General features: G+C 51.8%; 1 protein-coding gene across 6 annotated transcripts in view; it reads left to right on the forward strand.

Annotated features, from left to right (window-relative positions):
• Window positions 1-11,207, forward strand: part of ARNT2 (aryl hydrocarbon receptor nuclear translocator 2) — a 169,149-nt gene that overhangs the window by 38,215 nt on the left and 119,727 nt on the right. For 3 of the 6 annotated variants that reach the window (XM_046653232.1, XM_046653233.1, XM_046653231.1), the window contains one exon: window positions 5,654-5,701. In XM_046653232.1, coding sequence (XP_046509188.1) covers window positions 5,654-5,701 — 48 coding nt within the window. Of the gene's footprint in view, window positions 1-5,653; window positions 5,702-6,440; window positions 6,494-6,792; window positions 6,953-11,207 lie in introns of those variants that run through there. The other 3 variants (XM_046653234.1, XM_046653235.1, XM_046653237.1) reach the window with 2 other exon arrangements.

Raw genomic sequence — 11,207 nt, forward strand, 5'->3', positions numbered from 1 at the left:
ATTTTTTTTAAAAAGGATTCCCGGGCTTTTAAAATTATTTTAAATGTTTGTGCTCTCTGACTTCCATTCCCGGGGCACAGAGCCCCATCACTTGCCTCGTCCTTTCTGAGAAGAGGCCAGCACAGGACTCTGATGGGGAGGTGGGCTGCACACAGGCACAGATGCTCAGGCCCAGCCCAGCATTTGCAGGCAAGAAGCCTTCTCTGTGCTGGGAGTTCTCGAGGACCCTGCTGCGTGTGGGCCTGTGCTCTGCTCAGAGCTGGGCTGTGTGAACTGGGCCTCCTTCCTCCTTGGCCTCCATGCTCCTGGCCCTAGCCCGGTGTCCAGACCCTGCCCGCCGCTTGCTCTCCCAGCTGATGGCTGGCCCCTGGGCTCCAGCTCCTTCTGCAGCCCTTCAGGCTGCCCCTGTCCCTGTCAATCACACATGGCACAGCCCTGGAGGCAGACAGGGACCGCAGCCGGCTGAGAGGGCCCAGACTTCAGCTCCACGCAGAGCCAAGGAAGCAAAACATCAAAAAAGGAAGCAAGAGAGGAAGGAGGATGAAGACTGCAGGCGGGAGCACTGCCTCCCCTAAAGGCTGGTCCTCCGTTGTCCTCGTTCTTGGAGCCCCTGTGCCTGCTTCCTGTTCCCCGTGCGAGGGAGGGAGCAAACATGCACAGTTCCTTCCACCGACCTCAGGATCCATCCTCGGTGTCTAAGCAGGGAAACCTCTATATCTACAGGTGTCAATGCAAACAATCCATAATCAATCTATAAATCAAAACTGGGGTGAGTTTATTATGATCCAGGACTGAGGACTAGCCCGGGGCCTGCCTTCCTCGTGGAAGGAAGCGCACCAAAGAAGTGGGGTGTCCAGAGTGGTTATGTACCATCTTGGAACAAAGAGCAGACATCACACGTGACAGGAATGTCCCTTTTACAATAGTCACGAGATGCTTAGTTAGCACAGCAGGTCAGTGGTCACAAGGTGAGCACAGCAGGTTGGTAATTAATCCTCAGTTTCCAGGAAAAGATGCTTGTTCTTAAAGAAATGCTGATATGGGGGAAGCCACATCCCCCTCTCTAAGGGCATCATTCTTGGCTTTGGGACATTGTGAATGCTTAAAGAAGATGTACAATGCACGCTCAGCACACCACACCAGGCCCTTGTGGAAAAACAAGGTCAGGCAGAATTAGTTTTAACCCAAACGGCTTCCTCCTATCCTCCGATATATCCTATTGCTTTGCATTCTTTTATCACAGGGCTGTCTCCATAGTAATTCTTGCATCTGGCATTTTTACATGTTTTGCTGAAATTCTGTGACTGAGGCCACCGCTGTGCTGGACTCTCTTGATAGCACCCCTCTGACCACAGCCCAAACACTTAGCTAAGCACGAAGAAGACCCTGATGCAGTCACCCTCATGAGGAAGCAGGTGACCCCATGGCAGGGCCCCGCACTGGACCAGGGGTGTCACCCTTGCTCTCCCCATCACCGGCATGGTGTCGTTCCACCTCCTTCTGTCCGACAGTAGTGGGGCACAGTCGGAGAGACACAGGGAGGGAGGGAGAGAAGAGAGAAGGGGTTGGGGTGGCAGGAGAGGGGAAGCGGCAAGAGTCAAGGACCTTCTTGGCACCCCCTGTTCCTTGCCCAGGTCTTCCCTCCCTGACCTGGTTATTCTGGTGGAGGGAAGTGTCCCAGATTCCCAGGGTCACCACCCACCCCGCCCTAGTGTTTCGAAGCCAAGTAGGACTGACCCCTCTCGGGTTTTGGATCCTGTGGCCGCGTGCCTGGCCCAGCCGCTGTTGATCTTTCGGGCAGCACGTTCTTCCACTTCCCTGACCGCCGTCCCCAGGAAGCCTCTCAACCAGCTGCGAGCACTGCTGGTGGTTGGGACACAAGGTGAAGGTTCAGGAGTTTCAGATTCTTCGGAAAGTGATTCCACATGTGGGAGGAATGAGCCGAAGTGAGTCACCTGAACCGTGTTTCCGTGGAGACCGCCCCGATGGGGTGGCAAGGGGTGGGGGGCTTCCACAGGGTGCACTCAGGTGTTCTAAAGTTGGGGGGAGCAGCACGATGAGACAGGCTCTGTGCCCACCCCCAGAGCCAGCCCTTTGGGGATGGAGGTTGGACATTGAGGGCAGAGATGGACCAGTCCCTTCCCAGTGCCTTGGAGGCAAATAAGATATCATCATTGAAGAAAACGACTTCCAAATTGTATGCCGCTGATAGGCCAGCGTCTCCCTCTGACAGTGTGGTGAAATGAAGGTGTACGACCACAAAGCGGGAGTTGCACATGCTAGCATTTACACACTACCATGGCTGTGGCCTCGGCCGGCCGGATGGTCCAGACTGGGAAGGAAGACCAACTGCCGGCACCCAGCTCACTCACTTCTTGTTAGCGAAGCTGCAGGCCGGCCCATGGTGGCTCCTGCCGCCCCAGGACCAGCCCTGCTGACTCGGCCTTTCATCTTTTCTCAGAAGAGCGTGAGTGAATTCCGCTTGGTGACTCACATTCAATGAAGCGTTGTTGTGATTACACAATCACTGTTAGGGAGAGTCATATCACTCTGAGCTAGTGCAAGCTCAGAAATGCCTTTCACGGCTTTCTATCCAGGTAAGACCTCGTGCTCGTTCACAGGAAAGTGAGGTAAAGTACATTTTCAGCCCACCTTTTGAAGACTCTTACACCATCCACTTATTGTATCGAATTCTTTAAAGTGAATGCAATAGGACTTAAAAGTCATACTCTCATCTCTCTCCTTTGGTATCCAGATGCTCCAGTATAATAGAGACACATAAAAGATGTAAAACAAAGGATGCTTTACCTGGGGTGTTTATCGCAGGAGCCATAAGCGTAGCTATTACAGTCAGATTTAAAGTAGAGAATTGACCTGGTGACAGAGACCCCTAGGCAGGTCCTGGCAAGGCTGCTCTGAAGGACCTTGTGTCCTCAGGAGGTGTGTTTTTCTCTGTTGCTGGTGAGCAGGGAGGGTTTTGGGGTCGGGTGAATTATCCTGAGGATTCGAACAATCGTTTCTATCCTGGTTTTTCTCCTCGGTTCACCCCCTTCCCACTTCATGCTTTTCCAAGTTACTAAATCTGGTTGCTGCCACGCGTGACCACACACCTTCGAAGGTAGGGAGGCAGTTGCATGGTCCCTAATTTTTCACAGACAAATCCAGGTCCTCAGGTTCCCAGCTGAATTCAGGAAACCCTGGCACCAGAGCAGGGCTGTCCCTTATACTCTCTGCTCGACTGGGCTCACCTGGCCCAAGCAAGGACCACTTACCGTATGGCTGACATTCCCACTTGTCTGCTCCACGAGGGTCTTGGGTAAAGAACAGATCTGTCCTTATGAAAACTAGGGTGACCAACCATTTTGGTTCGCCTGGGATTTTTCCAGTTTTAGCACTGAAGTCCTGGTTTCCAGAAATCCCCACAGTCCGGGAAAATCAGGATGATCAGTCACCCTAAAGACCCCAAAGATTGTGCAGGCTGAGGACGGAGGGCTGACTAATAAATTACATCTTGCAGGAGCCAGATTATCACGTTCATATCAACTTGGGCTAAAAGGCATTTTAAAGATAACTGTGCCTCTCACACCCACTTGAGGTTTTGCTAAATGCTTGCATAAATCCATCGGAATTTTGGAAATGCGATTTCTTTTTCTTAACACTGAGATGTTTTTGACAGCCCAGGAGTGTTAAGTCACGCGATGCCAACAGCACAGTTGCTGTTTCCTGTGATGAACGCTGGGTGGCGGTGTGGTTCTGCGGCTCTGCAGAACGCCCAGCCGGGATGGTAGGGGTATTTCTGGAGGTATCTCCCAGATGTGATTTTTGGGAAAGGTGAGGTGACGGCTTACTGATTACACAGAACATTGATGGCTTTTCTGCGTGTAGAAAGTCATGCATTCGGCCCCCATTTTCCCGCCACATGGACGACTCTGCAGCTGCTGCCTGGTGCCAGGTTGCCCAGAGTGCACCGTGGGGCTGCCTGTCTGTGTCTCCTGGTGGCATGTCTGTATCTGTTAACTCCACTTTCCCTTTCTTATCGCCTTTCTCCCCACCCTCCCCCTTCTCTCTGTACATAGGTATTTCCATTATCATGACCGTCATCTACCCCCATATTATCTAACTCCTTTTGTTCTTCTGTTCCCAGCAGCTAGTGCAGCCCTGTGTCTGGAAATCAGGCATTCAGAGTTAGCAGTGGATCCCACAGGTCATCCCAAACAGACGGATGCCCAGATTAGAACTCTGGCTTGCTCGGCACATAAAACAAAACAGAAGCAAACAAATGACACCGCTTTCTAAAAGAAAATGCTCCTTTGCACTATCTTGTCCCAGTCCCAAGGCCCCCAGGTTACCCAGACGCCCAGAGAATGTGGCTTATCTCCCCAGGGGTCTCTTGGATGTGCTCCTGCAGGAACAGATCTTCCTATGCCCCCCCAGGCCATCTCCTGGTCCAGGTTCTGTGCCTTCCCCGGGTCTCCCGTTACCCACTGAGCCCCACCCTCAGAGCCGGGGCTGGAGACCACGTTCCCGGTGAGGCCAGCAGCTCTGGCATCTGTTACTTGGTCTCTCAGTGACACTCCGTTCTTGTGTCAAGCTGCTCTGACCTGGGGACTCCTCAGTACTGGCTGCCGGGCAGGCTGGCCTGCCGTCTGCTTGGAGTCCGTGGGAACTGTGCCTCACTTCATCCATCCATCCCACTAAGAACAGGATGGGGAATGCAGCGGCTCTGACACAGTCTCCCCAAGGAAGCCCGCTCCCCCTGAATGTGCAGGAGAGCCAAGACAGCTGTGCTGTCTCTCATTTTGCTCGCGAAGACTCTGGGTGCACTTTGTGCTGATCAAGGACCCCCTCTGCCCTCAGGTCTTCAGGGATGACGTTAATTGACATCACAGGATTGGTTCTTTGAGAGTTTGGGATGTTAAACCAATATCTATCACGACTTTTTGTGTTATGTTTACACTGAGAGGCCCAGTGAAGTGGGGATCTGTGTTTATTTGGTGAGTTTTGACAACAAGCGGATGGCCACTTGCAGCAGCTTAGGCTCCAAGCAATTGTTTCTCCCTCCACATCCATTTATTTAGGCCTGGACTTTATAGGATAATGGCCTTAAATGCCCTTTTCACTTTGACTCATATAGACCAGCGAAGTTCTCACATAACACAACCAGTAGTGTCTTCTTTTCCTCAAAATCCCTTTATCACCCTTAAAACTTCCTGTTTTCAAAACCCGTTGAGCTTTTTTAGTCTAAGATACCACAAAATACAGTTAAAAAGGAAGTCTCGATGTGGAATAAACAATGTGGAGGGGAGCAGGTGTCCCCAAAGATGGAGGAGACAGGCATACTGGCCTTCCCGATGCAACCTGAGCAATCCATCGGCAGCCTGTCCGGGGCTCCAGGGGGACAAGCTCAGCCTCCAGCACTTTGACAAGTTCCCAATCATATAATCAATGATGCTCCTACTGTAAGCTTTCATTTTGCCTTTTCTCATCCCAAACCTGTTTGATGACTGTCGAGATACCGTTTTTTGCGCTGCCAAGGGTTGGGACCATTGGGCAGCAATCTGACCAAATAAAGCCCCCTCTGTGCCAACAGCTCATGTCCCTGGTTAAGTGTTCTGCCTATAATGAACGCTCACTTGTCATCTTGACTTTTCAGCATGGACTTTGATGATGAAGATGGTGAGGGTCCCAGCAAATTTTCGAGGTGAGTTTACTTTCTGTTCCTTAAATTTGAAGAAATCGATAGCCAACCATCCCTTTATTGGAATGCACAGGGCTTTAAATGTCTTTTGTCATTGAAAACGCCATTGCTATAGTGTGACCCCCTTATTGTCCGTCCTTCTGTGCCGGTGTTTGGCCCAGTGACAGGTAGCTGTGAGCAGCCCTGCCATATCCCAGCCTAGACGATCAAAAGTTATTGACTCTCTCGGCTTTTTAATTAAACAATGATTGCCAATTTTAATGCACCTCTTTCAAAAAGACAGCCCTAGGGTTCAGGTTTAGAAAAAATAATCAAGATAAGGCCTCTTTTTCTACCATGGCAAATAAGGAAAACTATAAGAAACCTGAGTGGGTCAGCTCTGGATGCAGAGTATAAAACTGGACTCTGAGTTCCTAAGACCTGTGTCGCTCACTGGCCATGTGACAGCATCTTTAACTGGGTTCTGTGGGGCTCCCCTGAGTACAGACCACCTCACAAAAAGGATATAGGATCGTGGGTGCCAGTGGTGCTATATATATTATGTACATGAGGGATAAGGCAGGCCCTACCCATGGCTCTTTATTTATTTATTTTTTCAGTTTGGTTTGGTTTAAGTTATAGTAGGAAGTTGGGCAATGTTGAGAGAAAGTCACAAATCATTCCATCACTCTTAGCAAAATGCCCCGGTGAGCTCAGTTGACTTATGGAAGGGCCCGCCTTGACATTCCTCCCCATCATCCAGGCATTCCCAATTCTCGGTCGTCGATGAACTTGAAGACCTGCCACAGGTGACAGGTACCTTTCTCCAGTATCCACAGTCCACAGTTTGGATTGACAGCCTCAGTTATTTTCAAAGTTTCTAGAAGAACCGCATCTATATTGAGCCCCGGGCCCACTGGCCCCCCCCATCTGCACATCCCCACAACAGTTATTTTTGGTCCTGTTGTGGTTGTGAATTGAGCACACTTTCCCCTAAATCTAAGAGGAACGTGCATTTGGTTCCTAGTCCAGAGCTCCCCAGAGTCTCCAGGTCCACAGCTTGTCATTCGATGCACTGTCTGTCTGAGGACTTGTCCTTGCGCCTCCTGCTTCAGCTTCATCTGAGGTGGCGGAGCGGAGGTGGAGATGTTTTCATCTCTCATGACCCTGGATTTCCTGATCAAAGCAAGAAAGGAGTTTCAACAACAGAGGGTTTATTGTTCTTTTCCTTGGTGCACACGGAACCCCAGCTTGGGCGTTCACCACCTGCTTAGGGTAAGTGTTGATAGCGGGGAGCACTTTGTTCCTGAAATGGAGCTGGTCTGGGAAATAAGGGCACGAGTCTCCCTGTCCTAGTCTGCTCTTGCCTCCCACCACCTCCTTTTATAAGGAAACGGTGACTTTCGATTTCTCTGGATCAGAACTCTCCTTGAGATAACATTCTGTACCACGTTGACCTCAGGAAATGACGGTTCCTGGGGTCTCAGAACCAAAAGAGGAAGAGAGATGAGGAGTGACATTTGTTCTACATTGAAGATCAGCATCAGTGATGAAATAACAGTGTGGGGTTACAGAGAGCTCATTGTGTTAGGTCCCATAATTAAGACACAGAAACCCTAGACTCTGGCAGCTATCTCAAAGCTGGTCCGTGAGTCAGCCTTTACACACAGAGTTCAGACCCAGGCTTCTCTGACTGTACTTTTCCCCACACGTTGAAAACAAGAGAGAGAGGACGTGCCTCCACATATGCTGGTCCTTATAGGGTTGAGTTCGTAGGAGCCCAGGGCCACTTACTCTATGACAGTAGGGTTGTTGACGGACCTTCTGCTGGTGGGTGCATCTGAGCTGCTCACAGCTGGGGAGACGACTGAGTCTGCCCTTGGCTTGTCCACTTTGCTGGTGGCTGGCTGCTGTCCAGGGGAGGGGCTTGGAGTCTCTTCACACTGTCTGTGGCCAGTGATGTGCATGGTCCACCTTGGGGCTGCTTCAGTTTCCTGCTGCTCTGCTCATGGTCAGCCCAGAGAAGCCCCTGGGGGAGGCCCTGGAATGGAGGGCGGCTGAGGTGCGGGCCAGCACCCAGCATGGTTTGTAGACTCAGAACCTGGCCCAGGGGCTGAGCCATGGTTTCTGTGCTCCTGTGTTTGTTCAACCAGCTTTCCTTGAGGGTGGTCCCAAATCCAAATGTCCTGCCTGTCGTCACACCTCATGTCTCAGCTTTCCATCTGGGAAACATGGTCACCATCAGCTGAGAGGCAAATCATGGCCAGTTTGGCTTGGTTCCTGCCTTATCATGGCAGGCCTCAGGCAGAACAATGTAGCGGATGTGGAGCTGCTCACTGCCGCCTGATCACACGTGTGCATGCACATACGTGTGTGAACTCACACACGTGCACATATGTGCACACACAAACACCTGAGCTGCTCTAGGGGCTGTGACACATAGGACATGGCTCTCAGGACACTGGACGTTTCTCTCCTCTCACACAAAGCCACTGTCAGCCTGGGGGGCAGAGGGGCAGTGGCTGAGGGTTGACCAGGAGACAAGTGGGGACGACTCTGTGTGCAGCTTGGATGTGGATAAAAAGGGATGAGGGCCTTTGGTGCTCAGGGAAGGAGTCCATTTGAAGGATGGGAAGAATGTAAGCACATCCATGAGGGGAGGGAAAGAGTGAGTCTAGCCAGAGATTTGGCAGGCTCTGAAGTGGTGGGGCGAGGTGGGTGCAGGGGAGAGGGGAAGGGGAGGGACAGATCCAAGCCCAGCAGGTGGGCCGCCCATTCTCGGAGGCGGACGAGAGGAGCTGCAGAGGTGGCTAAGTGTGCAGCTGCAGGCGGCGGGGCCGTGGAGGGATCTGTTCTGACAGGGTCTACTCCTAGGGTAAGTAGGAGGTGGGGCTGCGTGCTCTTGGGGCAGAGGGTTAGTCACGTGCCTCGGGGAGAAGTTTGGGACACCCCTGGGTTGAAGACGAGCAGGCTAACACAAGGAAGGAATGTGGAAACTTTGGACCCCTTGAGATTGTGGACCGTAAGTGCGAGGTGTATTAGTGTGTAGTTTTCCTCCAGCTGGTCGGATCCAGGAGAATGCGGGCTCCACAGCCACAGGTGAGGCGGTTGATGCTGGGAAGAGGTCAGTTGAGCAGACCAAGCTCTGGGTCCAGCTTTAGAGGGAATCAAGTAAGGCCAGGAGCCAGGAAGGAGCGAGGGCTGATAACGTGAGAGAAAATGAAGGGATGCGGTACTTTAACACAGACGGGCCCCACCTCAGGTTTGTGGTCCCCAATTTCAAGTGGAGTCTAGAGTTTCTACATCCCCTCCTTCTGTTAGCTTCCTTCGAATCCAACCCGGGTCGTCCCAGACGTCTGTCTCAGCCACACCATTAGCCTCTGGCCACCGCGGGCAAGTGGAGGAGGCCAGGAACTGAAAGTGGGAATGTGGTCGAAGGATAGTTCTGATTCTGTGGGAGTCAGGGAAAGCTGGAGGAGCAAGAAGTTGTGTGCAAACAGTGGGAGGTCGTAGCTGTGGGGGAGGTTGGCCGAGGTCCGGTGGAGGAGGGGAGGCCGTTGGAGAAGAGGAGGCAAGGAGACCGAGGGGTGGGGTGTGCCACCTCTCGCTGGCGCTGAGTCCTGGTGTCTGCATGGGCGTCCCTGGGTGACAGTGACAGGGAGCCCAGAGGGTAGCAGAGACAGATGGCATGAGTGTCAGAGGAGGAACGAGGATGCAGAGCCGGCCTTTCCTCCTAGGCTGGGCCTCCTCTTGACAGCATTTGACCTCACAACTGCCTCTTGGGATTTCCATTTTCAAGTTGCCCATCCCAACAGCAGATGGTGGTGAGCTCTCCATCTCCAGGAAAACTGGTTACGCACCAGAAAGTGTTTCTCCGAAGATGCACCTCCCTGGCAGCTGACAGTGAGCTGGGTCCTCCTCCAGGGGGCCCAGCATGAGCCTCTCTGGTGCCCCTGTGCGGATGGCCCTGGTCCTCCTGGAGGTGATGCCTGTCCTGCCCCGCACGCGAGGAGAAGCCAGAGACCCTCCAATCACCCTGAGCAGTTCAGAGCATCTTAACAACCCCTGGGTTGACACGTGACAGAGTTCCAGGATTTCTTCCTGTGCTGGCAGCTGGGGACAGTGACGTCTTTAATATTGTTTCATAGCTGGGGCACCTGACATCCCAGAGCTGTCATCAACAGAGTCAGAGATACACACCGTGCTCTTCACGTGACTTACATATGTGTCTGTACACGTGCATGTGCATGTGTGTGATATCTTGTTAAAACAGCAACGGAAACATGACTAAGACAAATATTTTCTGTGTTAGGAACAAGCGAGTATTCACTCCCAAACCTTTAATTCTTGTCGCTGTGTGTCGCCATCCTGATTTTCGCCGTGTTTCAATCATTCTGCGCCATCTTGGAAAAGACCCACAAGACCTTGCAAGGAGCTCCCACGTCTCTGAGTGTGAACTCAGCTGCAGTGCGTGGGTGTCCTTAAGCTTGCAATCGCAAGCCCTGTTGATGGGGTTATCACTTTCTCCCACCCTTCGATGGGCGGCTCTACGTGACCTTCCTGAGGTCCCATTGTCACGTCATTGGGACTCTCACCTGTTCCCTGGTGCCGTTGGGTGCTACAGCTAGCACCCAACAGCACCAGTCCACGGTTCTCCCTTATGTTTTGCAGGGTTTAGCCAGTCAACCTCTAACATTTTGTAAAAGTAAAGCTGCCACAGAACTGGCCTTTTGTTTTTCATCACACCCAATTTGATTTTGTGTGATATTTCCTCTTGATTTTGTGTGATATTTATGCTTGGGTGCATTTTTTTCTGGCTTCCTAGGTTGTGATTATGTTCTAGTTTTCGTCTTTCCATCTGAACTTCCCTCCCTCTTTTGTTAATAGGTGGGATGATCAGACCCCTGTTGATAAGGGGAAATGTGCAAGGTGGCTGTGTCCTGCAGAGGGTCTTTCCAGGCAGAAAGAGAAGAGGGCTGTCGTTTCCCAGAATTCTTGGTCAGTGCATCTTAGTCTGGGGAGCTGGGCATTTTGTTTCTAGGAGGGAAATGCTCCAGGTACTTCTGATGCACAGAGGATGCCCAGGAGGGAGCAAGGATCCCTCTTTTTTGTTCGACCTCGTCTTAGCAGTCACGTGTGGGACACCCCGGATGCCCTTGCAAGGTCTCTTTAAGGCAGAATTTCAGCTGAGCCCTTCTGACACTGTGGAGTAAAGTCCCAAGATGAGCAATGCCAACAGTTCCAGTTTCTTCCCCCCTGCCTCTTAGGAACCAGAGAAGCATTACAGAGAAGTTGGGTAGACCTTGGCACAGGCTAGCCTTGAGCATTCAAATCCCTAAGGAGTTTAGTTTTAGATGTTCTTGTCGTCTCAGTGGTTGGGGTCAGGGTTAGAGAGAGAACACTCTGAATTAGAATCTGTTTGGGGGGCCAGTTCTCCTCCGTCAAGCCGAGAGGGACCAGCCATCTCCTCACATGCGGCGTCTGGCTTTCCTGTAACTGACTGCAGTTTCGACGCCTTTCTTACCTTGTT

This window comes from Equus quagga, chromosome 2 (assembly GCF_021613505.1).
Source record: "Equus quagga isolate Etosha38 chromosome 2, UCLA_HA_Equagga_1.0, whole genome shotgun sequence".
NCBI lineage: Eukaryota > Metazoa > Chordata > Mammalia > Perissodactyla > Equidae > Equus > Equus quagga.